The 23,672-nt window shown below is 48.0% G+C and overlaps 2 protein-coding genes across 2 annotated transcripts in view; one reads left to right on the forward strand and one right to left on the reverse strand.

Moving 5' to 3' along the window:
- Positions 1 to 5,404: 5,404 nt before the first annotated feature.
- On the reverse strand, positions 5,405 to 9,778 carry RBP5 (retinol binding protein 5). Its single transcript, XM_081059259.1, has 4 exons — positions 9,480 to 9,778; positions 9,012 to 9,190; positions 6,790 to 6,891; positions 5,405 to 6,341 (listed from the first exon to the last, which is right to left on the reverse strand). The coding sequence occupies exons 1-4, from the start codon at positions 9,550 to 9,552 to the stop codon at positions 6,288 to 6,290; spliced, it is 408 nt and encodes a 135-aa protein (XP_080915385.1). The 5' UTR covers positions 9,553 to 9,778; the 3' UTR covers positions 5,405 to 6,287.
- Positions 9,779 to 11,266: 1,488 nt separating this feature from the next.
- Positions 11,267 to 23,672, forward strand: part of CLSTN3 (calsyntenin 3) — a 26,737-nt gene continuing 14,331 nt past the window's right edge. Inside the window, 10 exon segments of the mRNA XM_081061216.1 lie at positions 11,267 to 11,615; positions 14,050 to 14,172; positions 14,622 to 14,817; positions 16,148 to 16,356; positions 16,623 to 16,772; positions 17,011 to 17,196; positions 17,648 to 17,929; positions 18,738 to 18,850; positions 22,019 to 22,181; positions 23,110 to 23,166. Of these exon segments, the coding sequence (XP_080917342.1) occupies positions 11,552 to 11,615; positions 14,050 to 14,172; positions 14,622 to 14,817; positions 16,148 to 16,356; positions 16,623 to 16,772; positions 17,011 to 17,196; positions 17,648 to 17,929; positions 18,738 to 18,850; positions 22,019 to 22,181; positions 23,110 to 23,166 (1,543 nt within the window). The 5' untranslated portion in view covers positions 11,267 to 11,551.

The following is a 23,672-nucleotide window of genomic DNA, read 5'->3' on the forward strand; positions in this document are numbered from 1 at the left end:
TCCACAACTAAGACTGAAAGGACAGCAACTTGAAGCTGAACGGCACTCTCCACAACTAAGATTGAAAGGACAAGAACTTGGAAAAAAGTCCTGGAAGTACACACTGTTCCCCCAATAAAGTCCTGTTCCCCTTCCCCAATAAAATCTTTAAAAATATATATATTACATCTTAATGTCTTTAAGATACATATGTCTGTTTAAAGCAAAAATTATAACGTTGTATTACAGGGTTTATGACATGTAGATGTAATATACATGAAAACTGTAACATGAAGGGTGAGGGGGACTCATACTGTTACCAGGTTTCTTACAATAGTAAATGTAAGACTCAAAAATGAAAGACACAGTTCTCTCCAGAGCAGTGGTTTTCTACTTGTGGTCTTGGGAGCCCTGGGGGCCCCTGAGATCCTTCCAAGGGGATTATGAGGCAAAAACTATTTTCATAACAATACCAAGATATCATTTGCTCTTTTCGTTTCTCTCATGAGTGTACCAGGGAGTGACCAAAGGCTATGTGAGGTGTGACATCATCCCTTGACAACTAACAGAATTGTGTGCTTCAGAATCCTTGTGTTTTAAAATTTTCTCAGTTTTAATTTTTGATACAGTGAATATGAATAGTTATACATAAACAAAAGCTCTTTGGGGTTCTCAATAATTTTTAAGGGTATAAAGTTTGAGAACAGCTGCCCCAGAGTGACCACTGAAAAAAATGTTTTTTTAAAAGACAAAGAGGTATAGCTAAAGGCCAATATGTAAATCAAAATGGAATTCTAAAGGCTAAATGGTTTAATTTGAGGGAACTTGTTTCTATTGTTGTTTTTGGTTTATATACCACATATCAGTGAAATCATAGGGTTCTCTGCTTTTTCTGTCTGACTTATTTCACTTAGCATTATACTCTCAAGATCCATCCATGTTGTCACAAATGCTCCTATATCATCTTTCCTTAACGCCGAATAGTATTCCATTGTGTATATGTACCACAACTTCTTTATCCATTCATCTATCGAAGGACATTTTGGTTGTTTCCATGTCTTGGCCACCGTAAACAAAGCTGCAATGAACATTGGACTACACGTGTCTCTATAGAGAAATGCTTTCAGATTTTTTGGGTAGATACCCAGGAGAGCGATTGCTGGGTCGTATGGTAATTCTATTCATAATTTCTTGAGGAACCTCCACACTGCCTTCCATAGCGGCTGCACCAATCTGCATTCCCACCAACAGTGTATGAGAGGGGAACTTGTTTCTAAAAGGCTGACCTATTAGCAATCATCCTGGTTTGTCTGGGACTGAGGCGTTTCTTGGGACATGGGGCTTTCAATTCTAAAACTGGTTCAGTTCCAGGCAAACCCAGGGCTAGTTATTTCTAGCCCTTCAATCATCTATTTTGTTCCCCTTTTCCTTAGCTAAATGTGAGCCCCGAAAAAGCCAAGGCTACACCTGCTCTATGTGTGGGTCCCCAAATATAGGTAAAAGGAGCAAATGAAGGAAACAAGCTACAAAATTGTAAGCACAATGTGTTCGCAAAAATAGAAAACACAAGAACAAACTAAAATAGCTGTGACTGTATTAGAGTATAGGGCTATGTGAAATTTATAAAATATCTCTGATTAGTGAAATTTCTGTAATGTTATGAAATCATTTTAATAATTATAAAATAAATGTATTTAAAATGATAATTGTGACTAGATGGCCCCTTCTAAGCCAGACAAGATTATGAAGCTGTGGATCCTGAAGATGATACTAGGACCTGGCTCCAGTGGCATCTTTAACTCGTGTGATTAATGGGGAAGAACTTTTTGTCCTTGGATGTGAGCTTAGGCCAGGCAGGATCCTTTCAACCTTGGGGAACTTATGTCCGAAGACAAATTCATGCCCTGCTGTCTCAACTTTCCCCTTCATCTACAGTTCTTACTTACACCTTCTGAGCCTGCTTTTACGGCCATTGAATTTTATTTCTCATTAACTGAGAAAGGACAAAGGGCAGAAGCTGGAAGAGGGGGCAATCTTCAAAGTTCTGATGTGGGGATGGAGAGAAAGTAGAGGAAGTACATGGGTGTGAGTGCAGGAAGTCCATAAACACATTTTCAGAGTTTGGCTTTTTATTTTACTTTTATTTTGAAAATTCCTGTTGGTGCTGCCATCTGCTGTCTTGCATGGGGAAAATCCCCCATAGCAGGGGTGGGGTGGGGTATGGTGTGTCGGTCCAGATCAGGAAAGTTTGGTTGCAGCTTTCTCAGGACAGGAGGAAGTAAAGGGGACACCTGCCTATTTTTGAACTTCACTTTCTTTAGACTTCTAGAGGGGTAGATGATGAGATGTGGATCCCCGCTGCTGGGTGCTCAAGATGGTATCTGAGCTTAGGGCTGGGAGCCATACCATTTTGTGGCTGGTCAGGTTTTTTTTTTGTAATCCTCACTTTTAAGCTTAATACAGTGACATCTGTATTATTTATTTAATACAGTATTTTTATTTATTTAAATTTTTATTGGGGAACAGTGTGTTTTTCCAGTACCCATCAGCTCCAAGTCAAGTCGTTTTTTGTTTGTTTGTTTGTTTGTTTTGTTTCCCCCCCCAATCTAGTTGTGGAGGGCGCAGCTCAGCCCCAACTCAAGTCCTTGTTTTCAATCTAGTTGTAGAGGGTGCAGCTCACTGGCCCATGTGGGAATCGAGCTGGCAACCTGGGTATTATGAGCACTGCGCTCTAACCAACTGAGCCAACCTCCCGCCCCTGGTCAGGTTTTTACTGCTCGAAGTCACCCACCTCTCATCCTTTGCCAGTGTGGCAAAAATTGAGGCTATAGTGCTAGGATGAGGGTCATCTGTGATGAAATTCAAGGTTGAGAACGTGTTACCTGTTGTTACGTACTAAATCATTTGTACACTTAGCAGGTTAAAACAACAAAAGAATTATTTCACATAGTGTTGGGAATCTAGAAGCAACTGAGAGGGATGGTTTTGGCTCAGAGTCTCTCACAAGGCTTCAATCAAGGTGTTGGTCAGAGCTTCAATCGTCTGAAGGTTTGACTAGGGTTGGAGGGTCTGCATCCAAGATGGCTCGCTCACCCGGCTGTGGGCAGGAGGCCTCAGTTTCTTGACATATGACCCTCTTCATAGGATACTTGAGTGTCCTCATGACATGGCAGCTGGCCTTCCCCAGAGTAATATAAGACAAAAAGGGCAAGGCTGAGGCCAAAAACATCTTGGATTCCTGATCAACTCTCTAAGGTCTAAGACTCTGGTTTAAAAAAATCAGTCATTCTTGAGATCCACAGCTCTGTGTGCCCCCTGGAACGGCTGGGGTGGGACCCACGCATCTTCCTACGGCTGTTGTCTCCTCCCCTCTTCTTCATGGGTGTCCCTGGTGACCATCTTTTTCATCTGAGGATGAATGGAGCACCCTGATTTAAATGAAGATAGGGGTCTTGTTAGGGTGAGTATGCAGGTGGGAAAGTGTGTACGTGCGTGCGTGTGTGTGTGTGTGTGTGTGTGTGTCTAGTGGGGAGTGGCATATCCTAGAAGGTGGCAGAGTGGGGAGGACTGAACTTTGAAGATCTCTGGCTTCCGCTTCAGTGAGCAGCGCCCCCTGCTGCCCACAGGGCAAACAGCCTCCTAAGCTCTCCACAGTCTCAGCAGATCCAGGCTTTCCCCCCCCCCACCCCCCCCACCCCCCACCCCCCCCCCCCCGCCCGCATTCCCTGCCCCATGCAGAAGCCTCTGAGGCTGCTCAGTCCTCTGGTTGCTTGTGTTCCTTTGGGAGTCTTCAGGCCTCTTGTTGGACTCTGGTTCCTGGATGGGTGGGATCGAGTGGAGAAAGTGGACTTGCAGTGGACCTGCGGATGGTTTGGATGCTCATGTCACAGGAGTTTTGGCGAGTTGAGGCCATTTTCACTTGAGCCTGACAATCACCATGGCGGCCTCCAAGCTTCTGAGTCAGGTCCTCTGGCAGACTCCAGTGAGGGACGCTGAACTGACATGAAGAGCACAGAGGGGGAAGGCTTGGACATCAGAGTGGCTGGACAGTGTGTTGTCCTGGTGACTTAGGCAATGGGTGAATACACATAGAGCATTGTCCTTCAGCTTCTCTGTACCTTGGAAAGGGACAAGGTAGGACCCAGTAGCCCTCGGAGCTTCTGCTGGGCAGCTTTGCTGAGAGGAGGGCTCTCCACTCCCCAATCTGCTGGGGTCATCTGCAGAGAGGCTGAGCAGGGAATAAGCTATTCAGTTCCACTCTGAGTTCTCTTCTTGTTCTTTTCCAAATGCATTTCGGGGTGCGTGGCAGAGTCAATGTTACAGCCTAGTTCTTCTTGGCCAGAGCTCCAGTGACTGTCCTGAATGTGTAGAGGGCCTAGACTTTGCAGGAAGAGGGACAGGAGTGTTCATCTAATGAGCACAGGCCAAGGACTTTCCAGCAATCCTCACTTCCCATCCTAGCCAGGCTCTGTCCTCCCCCTACTCTGATTCCTCTTTTCTCTGACACTTGCCCCACAGGACTTTTATTCTGAAAGAACCAAGGCAGCTGGAGGTAGGGAGGTGCCAGAGGCTGGAACTGGCTCTGACCCTGAACAGGCCCTATCCTTCTGGTTTGTTTTCCAGGGCAGTAATTTGGAGGACGCTAAGGGAGGGGCCTTGCTCTCCTCAGTTCTCTCCTTTATCCGCTGTCCCTAGCCTTGCTGGCCTTTAAGCAGAGGGTCGCTATAGCCAGGCCTACAGGTCTTCTTCCTATTGTTGTCTTCATACCCCCTGCCCTGCATCTTTCTAGCCCTTGGCATTGTATCCTCCATCTGCTTCCCTTTTCAGTCTTTTTGGCTTTCTTGCTGTCCTTTTCAAAGCAGACAGCAGACATGGAGGCCAGGTCACTATTTAGAAGCTTCCTAGCTTCCCCAGCACTGGACAAAGGTCTCACCCAGTCCATTCCTTCTTCTCCAACATGCAGAATGAAAGTATAAGATAGCCAGGATGCATTCAGATATTGGTAAACTGAGCTCTGGGGGAAGGGAGGCGTGCCTTGAGCCTGGTTCTGTTGAGCATATGAGACTTTCTCCAAGAAAAGAACAAGTAGGGGCCAGCCCAGTGGCTCAGGTAGTTGGAAAGCTAAGTTCCTAATGCCGAGGGTGCTGGTTCGATTCCCACATGGGCCAGTGAGCTGTGCCCTCTACAGCTAAGATTGTGAATAACAACTCTCCCTGGCGCTGGGCTACTCTGGGCTACTCACGCAGCCAGCGTGAGTGAGCGGCCACTGGCTGGCAGCACAAGGCTTATAATACCAGCATGGGCCAGGGAGCTGTGTCCTACACAACTAGACTGAGAAACAACGGCTTGAACTGGAGTGGGGAGGGGAGGCGGAAGAAAGGAAAAAAAAGACAAGGAAATGGACAAAAATACTGTACCAATAGCTCCTGTTTAAAATTTTTTTTAAAAAAAGATTTTTATTGGGGAAGGGAAACAGGACTTTATAGGGGAACAGTGTATATTTCCAGGACTTTATTGGGGAACAGTGTGTTTTTCCTAGGACCCATCAGTTCCAAGTCAAGTTGTTGTCCTTTCAATCTTAGTTGTGAAGGGCGCAGCTCAGCTCCAGGTCCAGTGGCTGTTGTCCAATCTTAGTTGCAGGGGGCGCAGCCTACCATCCCTTGAGGGAGTCGAACGGGCAACCTTGTGGCGGAGAGCACCCGCTCTAACCAACTGAGACATCCGCCGGGGAGCTTAGCAGGAGCTCAGCTGCAGCTCACTGTCTTCATTCTAGTTGCGGAGGGTGCAGCTTGCTGGCCCATGTGGGAACAAACCGGCAGCCCTGTTGCCCAGAGCTTGTGCTCTAACCATCTGAGCCACCGGTCCGCCCCTCCTGTTTAAATTCTTGAACCCCAGTCACAGTTTTCCAAAAGGTCCACCAGGATAGAATTTTTATTAACCTCCAAATACTCAGAGCTTAGTTCTTTCTTAGATGGAAAATAAGAGGCCAAATGAACAAAAGAGAGTTGACATCAGTTATTCTCAAGAGCCCTTACCCCTTTGCCTGTTTTTTTCATCCTGAAGGCCAGTCCTTGAACTGGATATGAGGTCACTATTGGGCAGTGGAGTGACCTCTGCCCAAAAAAGTCCCTAAAAAAGAAGGGACTTTGCCCTTGGGGGCTGCAATTATAGATTAACATAGGGAGGGGTGAGGAGGCAGCCAGAGGGAGGGTAAAGTGGCCTGAGAAAGGGACTGCTGACCTGGGACAATCTGGATTTGAAGGGATACAAGCAAGAGCTGTCTGGCGGGACCCTCAGCACCTCTCCGGCTACTTGACCTTCCTGAAGACCTGCTCACACACTGCATCCCTCGCAGTCAGTTCCTGGGAACAGAGTAGGAATGATGAGGGAAAAGAAGGTTCTTGCCAGCTGGAGCTCCTTTGTGAAGGTCCTTGACCTCCATTTAATCCTTCAGGATACATCAACTAGGGCATTTGATGTATGAGGAATTGTATCATTGTTCCAGACCCTCAACTTTTCACCCCAGAGGAAGGAAAGTAGCCAGGTCAGGGAATGTGAAATGGCAAAGTCTCCATCTCTCCAGCTATGATTTATGGACATTCATTTGACTTGTAGCCAGGGCTCACCTTGGCCACTCTATTTCTTCCTCTCTCCACTCCCCCCAGTGCTTTTGTTTTCCTTCCTTGTTTTCCTTCCTTGGAGAGGGGGCGGAGGTGGAGTGGTAGACTGCTCTGATCTGGGCAAAAGGATGAATCCTAGCTGGAGATCCCTCTTCCAGACACACTCATTTACAGCCCTCACCCAGCTTACCAGGTATAACTCCTCTCCCTGCAGCCAGTGCCTCCATCCTCGGTTGGGCACCTCCCCTTTCTGCACGCATACCAGCTGCTCCTCCTCCCAGGTTACTATGGTCTAAAGGGAAGGCAGGAGTAAAGGAAGACTGTGGGGGTGAGGGGGGATGGGGAGGACACCAAAAATACATTCAACTCACTCTGGCTGGGCTGCCCACGTTCACACCACAGGATATACTGTCTTGCTCCAGCCCCTTCATTCTGAGTGAGAAGGGCTGCTCTGATTTAGCAGGACTCCCCTTCCTCACTCCTAAGGCCACTGAGGGGGCCCACGGTTTTTCTACAAGGGCAGAGCAGGGATGGGGCAGGATAATGGGGTGAAATTGAGCAGCGGATGATGCAGAATGGAGAGTTTATCCTCTGGGTACTTTTGGTTGACCTGCAGGGGCCTTTGGGAAAGGAGAGATTGATTGGGAGTCCCAACAGGCAATCTCTTTCCTCTTGTTTCTCAGTTTCAAGAACAGCGGAAGTGTCCCTGAGAATGAAGGACAAAGCTCCCTGAATCAGAGCTGGGTGGACCTGGGCATTCCAGTCAACAATTATTGAGGACTCTCAGAGGCTAGGCCCTGCTACCAAGGAGCTCGGAATCTTGATCAGATAGAGAGCAGTAAATAGATATTTAGGATACCAGGCAAGATTGTGAGGGATGGGACTGAGAAGGGAAGAGCCCAGTCTTCAAGGAAGTGAGGAGTTAATTAAATTGTAGAGAATGGGAAATTTCTAGCAAGGAAAGTAACAACATAAAGGTAAGAGAGAAGAGCAAATAGTTCTGAGGTGCCCTAACCTAGTGTGTATGTGGGAAAGACCCTGGTGTGCCATGTGAAGCATGTGGACCTTATCTGAATGTAGTAGATTGTCACTGAAAGGGTTTAAGTCAGAAAGTGACACGGTCACTTTTACATGTTAGGTAGATCATTAGGCTACCTACGGTACGCAGAGTGGATTAGGGAAGGGTTAAGACTGAGAGCTAATTTCTGGCACCTGGTGAGAAACTAGGGCCTGAGTTAAGATGGTGATAGTGAGAAAGGCTAGGAAGGAACAGATGAGAGCCATGTGGAACAGCAATGTGCAGTAAAAATATAATGGGTCTTAAATGCAAGCCACATATATAATTGAAAGACATCTAGTAGCCACATTAAAAAAGTAAAAAGCAACAAGTAAAATTAATTTTAATAATATATTTTATTCAACCTAAATTATCCAGAATATAATTTCAGCATGTAACCAATATAAAAATTTCCGAGCCGTTTTACATCCTGTTTTTGTATTGTCTTAAAAATCTAGTGTGTGTTTTATACTTATAGTACATCGCATATTGGACTAGTTACATTTCAAGTGTTCAATAACTATATATGGTTAGTAGCTACTATATTGGACAGTGCATAAAAGTTATTAAGACCTCTTGACCAATTAGATGTGGTGTACATATTCATGCTTGTGTGTGCGCTTTGTTGTTGGGAGTATAGAAATAAGGGGACATGAGATAATGACCACGACTCCCAGGTCTCCAGTCCTGCTGGTTATTCACATTACTGGAGACAGTAAATACAAAAGCAGGACAGGATAGAAAAACGATGACTTTGGGTTTGACCTTGGGGAATGCAGATATAAACAGTTTGCAGGCAGTTGAAAACTTGACCCTGGAGCTCAGGAGGTAGCTCTGGCTGGAGAAGACATGTCAAGGGCAGCCAAAAGATGGTAGTGGAAAGCATGGGTGTATATGATTGGGCCGATGGATGATGTACAGACAAGAGAGACAGTCAAGAACAAAATACTAGGGAAAACCTCAGTTTAAAAGATTAAAGGAGACCTGCCTGCAAAGGAGACCAAAAGGAACATGTAAGAAGCAGAAAGAAATGCAGGACAGTGGAGTTACAGAGGCTAAGGGAAGAGACTCTGGTGCCTAACAGGGTCAAAGGCAAGAGGTAAGCAAATGTTTGCTCGTTGGCTTGAGGGTGATCTGCTCTTTTTGCCTTTTTGTCTGGTGATAAGAGGGGGCAGAAAGAGAGTAGGGGGAAGGGGATAGCACCAAGAGGCTGTTATCCTTGGGATTCCACAGCCTGCTGTGGTGGTCATTTCTCCTGGTTCTGGCAGGGTGAGGTCACTTTGTTTTGCCCCAAATTGTTAAGAGGCACCTACCTGCTCATCCACCTCTCCTCCCCCAAACCTGAGGAAAGGTACCTGACATTTTCGTCCATCCACCATGCGCAGATCCTCCTCAAACTCAACTCCCACTTCGAATTCCAGAACGTAGTTGCGGAAGGTGCTGAGGGTCTTCACTGTCATGTGATTGTCCTGATGGTCAATCTCCTTGTCTGGTTTGAGCAGCAGTGCTATCTTCCGTAGAGCCATGCTGATGTCTGTGGGGGTTAACTCTTAGCATGGGTCCTCTTAGCCAGCCAGCCAGGAGCTCCCCCACCTGAAGCATCACCTTGGGGCTGTGAACTTGCCCTCAGCTGGGTCTAGACTGTGGATTTACTCCCTCCTAGCAATGCCCCTGGCCTGAGATGGATCCCGAGTCAGGTACCAGCTCCTCAGCATTTTCACATGCTCCAACCCCAGCACTCCCCCTTCTCAATGGGATGGAAAGGCAGGAAGGGAGAAAGAAAAAGGGGTATAAAAGGGCTCTGGGAGGGGTAAGGCCGTTACTTAGGGCTTGCAGGTAGTCCTCCATGTTCTTCTGTGAGACAAAGCGGTAGTAGCCGGTGAGGTTGGGAGGCATTGTCCAGGCTGGCAAAGACGGAGATCAAGATTTCAGGAGAATATAGGAGACCGGGTGAGGTGGGAGGGGTGTTGTCCAGCAGGTGGGGCTGAGAGACTCAGGCAGGCCTCCACACACACAGAGACAGGCTTGTGTAAAGGTCTATGCTCACAAGGGTTTTTATAGAGAGAGCTGGGGCCCTGTTGCAATAAGAGCTCCTACCAGACTTCCTCCCTCCCCCAATGATGAGTTTGGGGTGGTGTTTGCAGCCTGAGAGGGGCAGGGACTTGGCAAGGTTGTGCCTGACCTAGGCTTTTCCTGAGGAAGGAACCTGGAGCAGGATCTGGGGCTGTCCGTCATCCAAGACTTGAGCCTTTCCAAAGGTCAGTTTTGGTTTCCAGCCAATTTCTGGCAAGCTTGGGAACCATCCCAGAGCCCCTGAGGGGCAGTCTGTCCTGGGAGGGAGATGGCCCTGCTGTGTGGAGTGGGGCTGTCCCATGCTCACCCAGGGATGAGTTCTGACAATATCGTGAAATCCTGGGGCTGAGTTAGGGATCCTGAAAGGTATGAGGGTGAGAAGGTGGAGAAAGAAGGGGGACAGTCAGGTGGCCAGGAGCCAAAGTAAAGAAAATCCTATAGGGCTGGTCCCCCGCAGCTCCTGGAAAGAGCTTTGCTGGCATTTCACTCTTTGTCTTATAAAGCCATTAGGAAGGAGGTGGAGAAACTGCTCTTCCCAAGGACTGAAGGGGTTGTCCACAGCCTGATGAGGTGTTGAGTTCAAAGTCCAGAGCAGAAGGCAGGGAGGAGTGTGGTTGGCTATTATGGAGAATTTTACACTCTTTGGCTTGGGATCCAGGAATTTCCTTCTCTCTCTGGAGTCATTGATGATGCCATCACCCCCAGTCCCTAGCCCTTGGACTGCCCTTGTTTACTAGTATTCCCATGTGTCCATCTCCCAACTACCGCCCGCGCCGCCCCCTGCCCGGTCTCCCAAACATATCAACTTCGCTGGCTTCGGAATCAACAGGGTTGGTTAATCATGGCTTAAAGTGGGAAATTTCGGGAGAGGGAGGGAGGGAGGTTAGACAGTGGGAAAAATTCCACCTGGTGAACTGTCCCGACGTGTGTGTGTGTGTGTGTGTGTGTGTGTGTGTCTGTGTCTGTGTGTGTGCACCCGCGCGCGTACATACACAGACACACACCTCTCACTTTTCCTCCAGTCCCAGAGCCCTTTCCACCGGTCTTACGACCATCCTATGGTTTCCTCAGAGAGATCTGGGAACTGAAATGCTAGATTCTCTCGGGGTTCAGGCTGTGGGTTTTACTTCACAGCTCCCAGGAGGCACGCAGCAGGGATTTGCTGATGGAATGGGCTGTGTAAAGAGGTTAATGCAGAGTTGGGGGTGGAGGTGACGTGCATACTGTCCCTCCTCGCCTCCTTCAGGTCTCCGTTGACGTCTTCCTTCCTTACCCCCGGGCTTCTAGCTTCTCGATTCTCCCAATGTCGATCTTAGTCCCCACCCCCTCTACAGCTTTCCAGCTTCCTCCCCAGACCCCGCAGTTCCCTAGCTCCCACAAATTGCATTCCGGGGAAAAAGCCCTAATCAGTACTCCCGCCCCAGCTCCCCAGTCCTATTGGCTCCCTGCCCCCCTGCAGCACCTGGCCCCCCCAGTCACCTGATTGGCCTGAGGCCCCATCAATCCTCGCTTGGCTGTGCTGACGTCATCCTGCAGTAGAGGGGATGGGGTGGGAATGAGAGAGCGAGAGCGAGGACGCCGGGCTGGAGAGCGAACGAAAAGCCAGTGCAAGCCCCCCACCTCAATCACCCAGGTTGGGGTCTGCCCAGGTCTGCTCTATGGACTAGTGTGAGCGGCAGGCTCCTTTCTGTCTCTGCTGCCCGCTATCTTCTCTCCCCTCCTTGGAGAGCCTCTGCATCCCTCCCCCAAGGTGGGATAGCCGGCTCCCAGGGCAGAGCAATCGCCTGGCCTTGCCCTGCTCTGCCCCGCACCACACCATACCATGACCTTCCTGCTGTTGCCCCTCTTGCTGGCCTCCTTATTCCCCTCCAGCTCCTGTAACAAAGGTGAGTGAGGTGGGGGGTGGGGGCACTGAAAAAGGGGTACCAGGCAGAGGGATGTGGGGTAGGAGTGGGCAGGAGCCATTGAGGCGCTCTAGCACAGGACAGGTGTTGGTTCTTCCCACCATCCCCCTTCCTATTTGTTTTCTCAGATCTGCCCCTTCTCTCCTTCGCATCCCCCTTGCTACATCCTCCTGTCTGGTCCATCGCTACCCATGTGCTTCTTTTGCTCCCATTTGGTCCTCATTCCCATGCTGGGGTCTCTGTCTCCTTCTCCCCCAATTTCTCCCTGCTGGAGATATCTTAGGTCTCAGAAGGACTTGCCCTGAGGGGTGATATACATCTCTGGGTGGTTCTCCATTTTTACTGGGGTGTGCCTGCACTAAGGGCGTGCGGCAGATCCATCTGGTTCATCTCCATCCCATCCTGGGGAGGAACTGTTCCTTGAAGCTCAGCAATTCAGAGCACGTGTGTTTTGGTGTGTTCCTCTGCATCCATACCCTTATGCCTGGAGGCAGCTGGGCTGTGGGTTACCAGAGCTGCCCTCTCTGGCAGACAGCAGATAAATTCCTCTGGGTGAGGCCATCAGAGGGACTAAGAGGGAGGGAGTGTGGGAGGGGTAGGGGAAGAGGACTCAGGTAGGTGGAGAAAGACAGGAAAGGGCAGAAGTGGGTGTGTGTGGGAGAGCTGAATGAGTGGTGAGAGGAAAACTGAGAAAGAGAAGGGAGATGAGGCCAGGGTGGGGGATAAGAAGGGGTTGGAAAAGGGTAACGGTGGAGGCAGCAAAAAAGAGAAATGAAAGGGAAATCAGGAAAAACAGATGAGAAGAATAGGAGGGGAAGAGTCAAGGAAGGAAGAGACAGGGAGTCTAGGAATGAGTGAAAGGAGATGGACATAAGGAGAGGGTCAGTGGCCAAGAGGAGAGGAGCAGAGTCAGGGGTAAGCTATGGAGAGGGTGGCCAGCGTTGGCCTTGATGTGCGCCTCCCCTCCATCGTCAATCTCTGACCTCAGCCTGGCTTCTCAGCCTCCTGCCACTTCCTGTGCTGCCTTCTGAGCACCATCTTGTGGTTTTCTCCTCTGTCACTAGAGAAGGGGGTGGTGGTGGTCATCAGCAAGAAAGAGTCAGGCTTTCAGATACCAGAAGGCTTTTTGGGGTGGGGTTGGAGGGAAAAACGGAAATCAGGATTTATTGCTCACTATGACATACTGGGGACAAACTGCCTTTTGTGACATTCTTTTAGATGATGTCTTCCTCTGCCCATGTCCCACTGACAGGCCATCGTGAACGTGCTTTGGGAACCTGGGAGTTGGCATGATGGGATTAGATAGAGCAGGCAGTGGAGGTTGGCGCTGAGGGGTGATGTGGAAGAGGAAGGGAACATGCTGTGTCGTCCCCCATAGCCTTTTACCAGGCTGGTGGGACATTAGTTCTGGGAGGAGACACAGTGGAGCTGAATCTGGTAAGAGATGGGGAGAGATTGGTCCTCGGAGGAGAAGCAGTGGAGCTGAGTCTGGTAAGAGATGAGGAGATCTGGAGGCTGAGTGAGTCCCACATCCATCCAGAATTGCCTGGTGGTTGAAGGGAAGTACGGTAGGGTAGGCAAGAATCGGAACTAAGTCATGAATCTGTATAAAAAGTGGGGTTCAGAAAGTGTGGGGCTTGGTGGCCTTGATGAGGGGACATACAAATGTGCTGGTTATGAGTGTGTTCTCTTGGCTGTCAGAGTGAGAAGTAGGGAGGGGATTTGTCGTGTTTCTAGGCCAGCTCGATAATCCCTTAGGATGTCGGCCCTGCTGGGTCCAGTTATTTGGCATCGATTCCTCTGTTCCACCCCTGCCCCTCTATGCCCCCCTCCCTCTGTCCTAAATATTTTCTTGTCTCTCATTTCTCCTCTTCTCTCTACTCTAGGAGAATGGCCTTAGGTTGGGGCTTGGCTGGGAGAAGTGCAGAGTGAAGGGATCAGGATTGAAATGGAGTGGTGCTGGAGAGGATAACAATGAGGATTCAGGAAACGTCTAGATCTTCTTATCTTAATCTCAACTCTGGTCTTAATCTCTCCCTTCCCTTTCCCAGGGCCTTCTGATGGCCCTCCACTGCTTCCGGAATGCCCAGTCTTCATTCTCCAGCACTCGATTTCTGTAAAGAAAATTCTCCACACTCTGACCATGCTTCCCAGGGGACATTGGGCACACCCCCCTCCAGGGCACGCTGTTGCCATGGAAACTTTCTACCCTGCCATAGGAGAGGGCTGTGACCTCCCTCAGATCCTCTGATTCCTTTAATAGCTGATTTCTTATCCTCAGTGCTTCCTCCTGCAGGGGCTTCTCCAGAGTGTGGAAAGGGTGGTGATATTGGAGTGTGTGTTTGTTTGGGTCAACAAGGGTTGTGTGAGAGTGGAGACCCAGCTCATAGGTGCTTATTCTCTTCCTGGGGGTCAGCCAACAAGCACAAGCCATGGATCGAGGCGGAATACCAGGGCATCGTCATGGAGAATGACAACACAGTCCTGCTGAACCCTCCACTCTTTGCCTTGGACAAGGACGCCCCCCTGCGCTACGCAGGTAAATGGGGTTGGTGGATGGCACGGCTAGTAAGATGGAGATAAGTGGTTGGGAGGGCAGAGGGCAGTGGAGGAGAGGAGAGGTCCTGGGAGGGAGAGCAATGAGGAAGTGGGGAAGAGGCCTTGGAAAGTGGAAGAAGTAGGCTCAAGGAGCGGAATGGGCTACATTGAAGCTGGTGGTTGAGTAAAGGGGAGCCAGAGAGAAAGACATGGGCAGACAGACAGGGGTAAAATTTTGCCAGGTCTCAGACCTGGTGGCTCTGAGAGGCTGCTGTTCATGAAGCTGGCATTGAAGCTATATGTTCGATAATTATTGCTTTCACATGCACAAAGAAGGGACAGAGGTTTGGGAGGAGAGGTGAAATGGGAACGTGAGGCAGGGGAGCTGAGGCCAGAAGGAGATGCTGGAGGTGGTGCAGGAGCCTCACCCTTCCCTCCCTCCTTGGCCAGGAGAGATCTGTGGCTTCCGGCTCCATGGGTCTGGGGTGCCCTTTGAAGCTGTGATCCTGGATAAGGCAACGGGAGAAGGGCTGATCCGGGCCAAGGAGCCAGTGGACTGCGAGGCCCAGAAGGAGCACACCTTCACCATTCAGGCCTATGACTGCGGAGAGGGCCCTGATGGGGCCAACACCAAGAAGTCCCACAAGTGAGGAAGCCCTTGTTTCCTGCTCCCTGCTTCAGGGTCCTCCTTCTTCCTCCCAAGACCCTAACCATCTTTTATCAGTGCAGTGATTGAATATGTACCCTTTCCTCTCTCTGTTTATAGGGACGGGGTCCTTGTCCTCGTGGAGCTTTCAGTCAAGGAGACAGAAACATAGGGTAGAAATCAGTGGGATGTAATCTCGGCTCTGCCTCTAATGGTCTTGGGCAACGTACTTACGCAGCCTTTCTGGATCTCCTTTCCCTTATCTGTATAACGGGGATATTGGTGACACATACTTTGTTAGGTTGCTGTGAAGATGAAAGGAGATGGTTTGTGTAAAAAGCATGCACCCCGGTGCCTGACAGATGGTAAAGGGTTCAATACATAGGAATTCCAATGATGAGGAGAATAAGGGGGCAGGGGAGGAGCACATTTAGCACACATCCAGATTCCTTCCTACTGCCCCCCAGTCTATCTGTAGGGTACGCCACAGTCACACGATTATAGCATACACACACAGAGCTCTGGGTGAGGGTGGGCAGGAGGGGGCTACAGCATGAAAGAGACTCCTTTGTCTGTTCCCAGCTAACCTATCATTTGAGAATGGGAGAAAAATTGGCAGTCAGGATTCTTGGGCCCCTAAGAGGCACTAAAGATAAATCGCTCTTTGTGACTCAGTTTCCTATTTGGAGATAGGACCCTAGCCTCTGGACCCTGGACAACTGGATCTTGGCTAGAGGCAGGGCTCAGCATGAAGGGCTTAGCCCCAGCTCTGCTTGCCCTGTGGGGACCTGAGCAAGGAGGTGTCACAGCTTACATGCACATGGCACATGCGTGCACAGAAGGTGACACTCATCTCCTGTGTATGCTCATGTCAGATGACTTCTGACTTTTGTACTAATGCCACTTCCCTTCCCATGGTTGGTTTTAACTTGGCTTTTACTCTGCATCTTCCTTGATTATCCCATTGGACCTGACTGTCGTGAAGAAATGACCTGCTGGATACAAAACCCTGTCTAACCCCCGTCTTGGCGCCCCAACCTATAGCATTCTGTACAGAAGCCATCAAAATCAGTGTTGTGTTTCCTGGGCTTGTTCTTACCCCTCATAGCAGATACCCTGTCCTTAGTGAGCTTCCTTACAGGCCCTCTCCTGGCAGTGCCTGGTGCCCTGAGGAGCAGGGATGGGCATGCTTACTGCCCCAGGCTGAGGGACAGACTGCTTTCCTCCTGCTCTGATTCCCTGTCTGGATTCCTACATGTGCCTCTCTTGAATATCAAGTATGAGGCTGGCTGACTTGTCCTCTCCCCTCCTCTCGCTCTGGCACGTGCAGGGCGACCGTGCATGTGCGGGTCAACGATGTCAATGAGTTTGCCCCTGTGTTTGTGGAGCGGCTGTACCATGCTGCAGTGACTGAGGGCAAGCTGTATGACCGCATCCTGCGGGTGGAAGCCGTTGATGGCGACTGCTCCCCCCAGTACAGCCAGATCTGCTACTATGAGATCCTCACGCCCAACACTCCCTTCCTCATTGACAATGACGGTGAGTCCAGCCCCTGCCCACCCCAGCTTCCCAACCCTCGTGTCCCTCAGGACACCCCAGAACTGAGCGCTCCACTTCCCCGGCCCTTCACATCTTCATTCTGCACCCTCCTTCCCAGATCTGGTGCTTTTTCCCACATACCTTCTTCCTAGCTTCTTGCTGCCCAATTCACCCGGTACCCAGTTAGCTTGCAAGTCCTCCCCTTATCTCCCTAGGCTTTCTCTAGTGCTCCTGACCTTTTTTGTCCTCCCCCACCCCCACTCCAGGGAACATTGAGAACACAGAAAAGCTGCAGTACAGTGGTGAGAGGCTCTACAAATTTACGGTGACGGCTTACGACTGCGGGAAGAAGAGGGCGGCAGATGACGCCCAGGTGGAGATCCAGGTGAAGCCCACCTGTAAACCCAGCTGGCAAGGTGAGGCACTCTGCTCTGTGACCCATCTTGTGAATTATGTTTCACCTTGGTTCCTTCTGACAGTCATGGAGTCTAGGCTAGGAGTCGGGTGGGATACTTGGGGACTGGCTTATAGCTGTGGACTCCACATGGCCATTTTTGTAGGAGCCTGAGACTGTCAGTGAAGTGGCAAGAGCAGAATAAAGAGGCTGCTTTATCTTTCTCTCTCTCCACTGCCCTCTTCCTCTCACTCATGTAGGCTGGAACAAAAGAATTGAATATGCACCAGGCGCCGGAAGCTTGGCTTTGTTTCCTAGTATCCGCCTGGAAACCTGTGATGAACCTCTATGGAACATTCAGGCCACCATAGAGTTGCAGACGAGCCATGTGGCCAAGGGCTGCGACCGAGACAACTACTCAGAGCGGGCGCTGCGTAAACTCTGTGGTGTGTGCCCCCTTACCCCTAGGCCTGTCCCTTCCCACCCAGCCTCTACCTGACCCTTCTCTGCCTCTTTCTTAAGAATCTGCCTTATACCTTCTTCTGCCCATTCACAGGTATATATGTCCACAGGGGTTGTGGCATGCAGTTAGCATGCAGTGGCCTAAAGAGCAAATAAAAATGTTATTGGCCACGACGCATAATTGTAGCACAAGATAGTCACTAGATACACTGTGGAACGATGATAGGGAGAGTTGAAGAGTTGGAGAATAAGTTAATTGGCGAGCTATTCCTAAAAGAGAGGTCCATTTCTCTCTGGTCTTTGAAAGGCTGGAAGAAGCAGTGAAAGTAGGTGTAGGAAATCTTTTCCCATCAGTCACTATTTCCCTGCCTGCTTCTCATGTCCCTATCTGTTGCCACTCAGCTCTGACACTTGTGCCTTCTGGGGCTCCTGCAGGTGCTGCCACTGGGGAGGTAGATCTGTTGCCCATGCCTGGCCCCAATGCCAACTGGACGGCAGGACTCTCAGTGCACTACAGCCAAGACAGTAGCCTTATCTACTGGTTCAATGGCACCCAAGCTGTGCAGGTGCCCCTGGGTGGCACAGCTGGTCTGGGCTCTGGACCCCAGGACAGCCTCAGTGACCACTTTACCCTGTCCTTCTGGATGAAGCATGGTGTGACTCCCAACAAGGGCAAGAAGGAAGAGGAAACCATCGTGTGTAACACTGTCCAGAATGGTGAGCCTTCCTCAGGGCATTGGTCTGAGTGGGGAAACTGGGAAACTGGCTTCCTGTACTGCTTCTCTTATTGTTCAGTCTGTGACTCTGAATGGGTCACTTCCTCTCTCTTCATTTGTAAGATGGCAGTGCTAGGTTTGATACTCCCTGAGAGTCTGTGATTTACTCCCAGTCTGACAAATTGAGGTTCCTACTGCTCTCAGAGTGCAGTGGGACTGCTCACTTTCATTTTCACTTGCAGTTGCCTAGTTCCCCTTGCATCCCACCAGTGGACTGCCCCCTGAATTTACTCTCTTGAAAACCCTTTCATTGTGGTGGAAGAACCTGGGTAGTGGTGTGCCCCATTCTTTCTTCACCTCTACCGCACTTCCCCCATAAGGGCCAGCTGGCTCTATCCCTAAGTATGCCTCCTCCCTCGATCGCAGTGACACATTCCTCTGGGGATGAAGGGAGGTCCTCAGCCTTGATATGCTGTTTCATTTCTTCTACTTCTCTGAGCTCATTTCTCTTGACCTGAAAAGGATTAATGAAGTTTGTATTAACCAAAGGACCATTACAGATCTAGGTGGGAGCAGGCTGGCTGGTGTCCCCTCTCAGCCACTCAGAGTCCCCAAGAATTCCTAGTTATCAGCTGGACTGGACTGTGTGTATGTGGTAGGGGTGGGGGGAGAGAAGACTCCAGAGAATGTAGGAGTGAGAGAGCATGTGAGAGGATAAAGAGAATCCAGCATCCTCTCCCTCCTGGTTTTTGAACCTGTTCTTGCCCCAGGCCCTGTGTTTGACCCCCATCCCCATTCTCTTCCCTCAGAGGATGGCTTTTCTCACTACTCACTGACTGTCCATGGCTGCAGAATTGCTTTCCTCTACTGGCCTCTGCTTGAAAGTGCCCGCCCAGTCAAGTTCCTCTGGAAGCTGGAGCAGGTGAGGCCAATGCCAGGCTCCCAGGAAAGATGGGTGGATGTAACTTACTTTCAGGGAAGGAGGGTCCTAGGGCAAGGATTGGTATTTTCTTAATTGTCCTGTGCCCCCTCTTTCGCCACTTTCAGCTCTTGACCATTATACGCCCAGGTTCTCTTGTTTTCTTTTTCCAAGGCTCGTATACTGCAGAAAGCACTCTTGGATTAAAAGAAAATAGGGAACAAATTACCACTAACATCAACCCAACCAACAATCTTTTCCTTCCTTGTTTTTTTTCATCTTCTTATGATCTAGAACCTTAACAATACATATTCTTGACTCTGAAGCACTTAGCATATTGTAATCGAGAAAATAAGTGATTCTGACATATACAGATTTGGTCGGAGTCCTGCCAGGGGAATTAACTAGCCATGAGATCTTGGTTAATATGCCTAAACTTCAGTTTATTTACCTATTAAATGGGGATAATAAGAATTCTATATTCCAGGGTTGTTGTAGGATAATTGATATAATAACAGATCTTTATACATTCATAATAACAGCTCTTTATACATTCACCCCTACTTAACGATAGGTATACGTTCTGAAAAATGTGTCATTAAGGCAATTTTGTCATGCAAACATCACAGAATGCATTTATAGAAACCTAGATGGTATCACCTATATGGTGTAGCCTATTGCTCTCAGGCTTCAAGCCTATACAACATGTTACTGTGCAAAACAACACTAGAGTAAATCAAGCACAAGAGAAAATGATACAATCAAGACATGCGGTAACCACAAGATGTATGAAGCTGCTGCCAGTGTAACACAGGCAGTGATTAGTTTGTTTTACAGCAGACTGTTTTAAGTAGAAAGAGTACACTCTAAAATAACAATAAAAGGTATTGTATAGTAAATACATAAAGCAGTAACACAGTCATTTATTGTCAAGTATTATGTACTGTATGTAATTGTATGTCCTATATTCTTATAGGACTGGCAGTATAGTAGGTTTGTTTATACCAGAATCACGACGAACATGTGAGTTATGTGTTGTACTATGATGTTATGGCAGCTATGATGTCACTAGGTGATAGGTATTTTTCAACTCCGTTATAATCTTATGGGACCACCATTGTATATATGGTAGGTTGTTGACCTAAATGTCATTATATGGTACATGACTGTAGACTGAAAAGCACTCTATATATGTTAATTCTCATTATTAATATCCATGATTATGAGGGATAAATAAAAATGGACAAAAAAAGTATACTCCTTTCTTGAGCCAACAGTTGCATTCTCCAAGCTGACCACAAGGACCAGTGGGGACTAATTTGAGTTTCCATCTCCTGTTTTTCTTGCAAGCTCTGGTGGAGTGGCTGAGTGAGCAAATGACAGGAAAAAAGGCAAGAAGTGGAAAACAGAGAAAGGGAAATGAAGGGCCTAGAAAACCTACAAACTGGATAATTGAGGGCTGTCTACAAAAACTGCTGGTTTTTGTGGCACTCTTTTAGAGAGATAATCTGCCATTTGCTACTTCTTGATCTTTCCCCCACATTGCTAATATTGGTAACATTACTCCTTCTATTTTCTTTTATTTACCCTTATTTTTTCAACACATATTTATTAAATATCAGTTAAATCTCTATCTTTCTGCTAAGTTCTGGGGATGCAATGGAGTAAAGATGGAACAAAATCTTTGTCTTCATTAAGCTTACATTTTAGTTGGGGATAGATTTTTTGAAAAGTAGACACATAAAAAGGATAAATTGTGATAAATACTGTGAAAAACAAGTAAGGGACTGAGGTAGAGAATGGAGGAAGGCAAGGGTTGGGGAACTCACCTTATATTGGATGTTTAGGGAAGGCCTGACTGAGGTGAAATGTAAGCTTAGTCCTAAAGGATGGGAAATAACTGTGAGGAGAGGATGTTCCAGATAGAGGAGAGAGCAGATGCAAAGGCCCTGAGGTAGGAAAGAGCTCAGCATGTTCCAAGCAGGGAAAGAGGGCCAGTGAGGTTGAAGTACAGTGAACAAGGAGGAAAGAATGCATATGAGATTGGAGAGATAGGCAGTGACCAGGTTGTACAATAGACTGTCAGCTGGGGTTTGTTTAGATTTTTGTCCTATGAGAAATGGGAAGCCTTTTGAAGGGTTTAAGCCGGGATGTAACTTGATTAGATTTACATTTTAAGAAAATCTCTATGGCAACTAGAGAGGAATGTATTGAAGAGACATAAGAGTGTAAGTACACAGACAAGGCTGTTACAACAGTATACATAAAAATGGTTGAGGACTTGACTGATGTGTGGCAATACAGATGGAGAGAACTACACAGGAACTCACAGGTTTTAGTTCTGTTTGGACCTGGGATCGACAGCACTTTTACTGATGGATTGGGTGGGTAGGGTGAGGGAAAGAGAAGGATCCAGGATGTCACCTAGGCCATACATTGGAACAACTGGATGGATGGTGGAGCATTTATACTGCTCGGGGAAAATGGAGGGGATTGGGAAGGGGTGTGAACTTCCATCTTACACATTTTAACCTTGAGATACTTGTGAGACATCCAAATGGAGGGCCCAGCATAAAAAGGAGAGTTCTGGGCTAGAGATGCAGGTACTGGAGTTACCAGCATAAATACAGTATCTGAGCTCATGGGAACACATGAGGTAAACCCTAGGAAGAGAAATAAAGGGAGATGATCTAGGTTGAGCTTTAAGGAATTCCAACATTTGGCAGTTGATAAGGCAGAGAACTCTCTATCCCTCATTCCTCTGATCCCCATCTTGACTGATCCCTGGAGAAACTGCAAAGGGTTTGTTTTAGTGGTTCCTGTTTGGTCACAAATTACTCTAGAGGTTCCAGTGCCATATATACATATATACATAATTTTTTTGGGAAAATTAATTCACAAAATAGTGTGTTATTCCTCTTAGAAATGTTTATCATTTTAATGGTTTACCTGAAGAGTGGAATTTTAGGTACTAGGTTGGTTGCCTGATAGATTTTGAGCAAGGGTGTTATTTCTTGAACTGGGTAGGCAGCAATTCACTAATAAGCTCTGTTAATAGAACTGGGATATGAGGAACTGTCCCCTGCCTCCTAGGAGAAGGGGCAGTGCCTTGTGCCAGTTCTCTGAAGATGAAATAACTGAGGGGGTCTTGGCCCTACCCTACTCCTTCAGGTCTGTGATGATGAGTGGCACCACTATGCTTTGAACCTCGAGTTCCCCACAGTCACACTCTATGCTGATGGTATCTCCTTTGACCCTGCCCTCATCCATGACAATGGTCTCATCCACCCACCCAGAAGGGAACCTGCTCTCATGATTGGGGCCTGCTGGACTGGTAAGTCCCTGAGCTTCTCAGAGAAGACACTAAAAGTTGGAACCTCCAGTTGCTTAGGATTGGTGAAGGAGCAAGGGCAGTCTAACTTTATGCATCGCCTTGAAGTTGGGCAGGGTGAGTCAGAAAGATCTCCAGTGGAGACTGCAGCCCCTCATCATGTTTCCCGGAAAGTAAGACCTAGCCAGACAATCAGCTCTAATGCGTCTTTTGGAGCAAAAATTAATATAAGACCCGGTATTGTATTTATATTATATTGCATTATATTGTATTATATTGTATTATATTGTATTATATTATATTATATTATATTATATTATATTATATTATTATATTATATTATATTATATTATATTATGTTATTACATTATAAGACCCGGTCTTATAGTAAAATAAGACCGGGTCTTATATTAATTTTTGCTCCAGAAAGACACGTTAGAGCTGATTGTCCAGCTAGATCTTATTTTTGGGGATACATGGTATCTCCCACTTATTCAGTTGGTCATTGCCTCTGACTTGGAGGAATTTCCTTCTCAGGCATCACCAGAATCTTTCTGTAACTTCAGCCACTTTCCACTTTGTCCCATTACAGTGATGATGATTTCTACAGCCCATTCCCTGCTGGAGGCTAGTAACCATTCAGAGAGTCACCAATATTCCAACTTTTAAGCTATTTCTTTCAGTGTGTGTGTGTGTGTGTGTGTGTGTGTGTGTGTGTGTTACCAGTGCCCTTGTGTTGCCTCAGCAACATATTTGGGGGTATGTCTATACAAGAGGCCTGAGAGATTGAGACATGATAAAAGGAGGGTTGAGACTCAGCTGAGAGGCTGCAAGTCCATGGGCAGTGTCAGAGCAGGGAAGATCTCCTCTTTCTCTCTGTCAGTCTATCCCCACAACATCAAGCTCACTGCCACTGTTTTTCTCTCTCCAGAGGAGAAGAACAAGGAGAAGGACAAGGCAGGAGACAACAGTACGGACACCACACAAGGTACTCTGTGTAAGAACTGGAGTACTAGAGAGTTCTCACCTTAACTTTCAGTTCTGTGCTCCCTTTTCCACACCAATTCCTATCCAGCTTTGTTATTTATTGCTTCCCATACCGCCAGGGGTCAGAGAGAGAACTACAGAAAGGCAGGGTTTCCTTGGCATGGTAAGGCCAGATGGAGCTTGCTGGATTTGGGGTGTCCCTTCCTGCCTACAGAATGAAGTGAAGGTGTTCTCTTGCTGGAAGGCAGGAGTCAGTCACACAGCAGGGGAGGATCTGGGCATCTGTGAAGCTCACACACATTCATCCTGGTCTCCTTGCATGCCACTGAAGATACCCTCTCTTGCAGACCCCTTTTCCTCGTTGTGTCTCCTCTTACCTACATTTGGTCTTGCTTTCCTTCTTCCCTTTCTACCTCTCCTGGAAGCTTGTCTCATTTCTGTTGCTTCCATTTTCCACCCTTCTTCTCCCCCTGGTTTTATTCTTCTATCTCTATCTTCTCTCTTTTC

The sequence above is a fragment of the Rhinolophus hipposideros genome, assembly GCF_964194185.1.
Source record: "Rhinolophus hipposideros genome assembly, chromosome: 9".
NCBI classification, from domain to species: Eukaryota; Metazoa; Chordata; class Mammalia; order Chiroptera; family Rhinolophidae; genus Rhinolophus; species Rhinolophus hipposideros.

Excerpts from the sequence above, each read along its gene's own strand:
- RBP5 (XM_081059259.1), bottom strand. The coding sequence starts at position 9,552 with ATGCCTCCCAACCTCACCGGCTACTACCGCTTTGTCTCACAGAAGAAC. Across the intron at positions 9,191-9,479 it reads GGACTACCTGCAAGCCCTAA|ACATCAGCATGGCTCTACGG; the intron begins GTAACGGCCTTA and ends TAACCCCCACAG. Across the intron at positions 6,342-6,789 it reads AGGGAGAGGAGTTATACCTG|GAACTGACTGCGAGGGATGC; the intron begins GTAAGCTGGGTG and ends CTCTGTTCCCAG.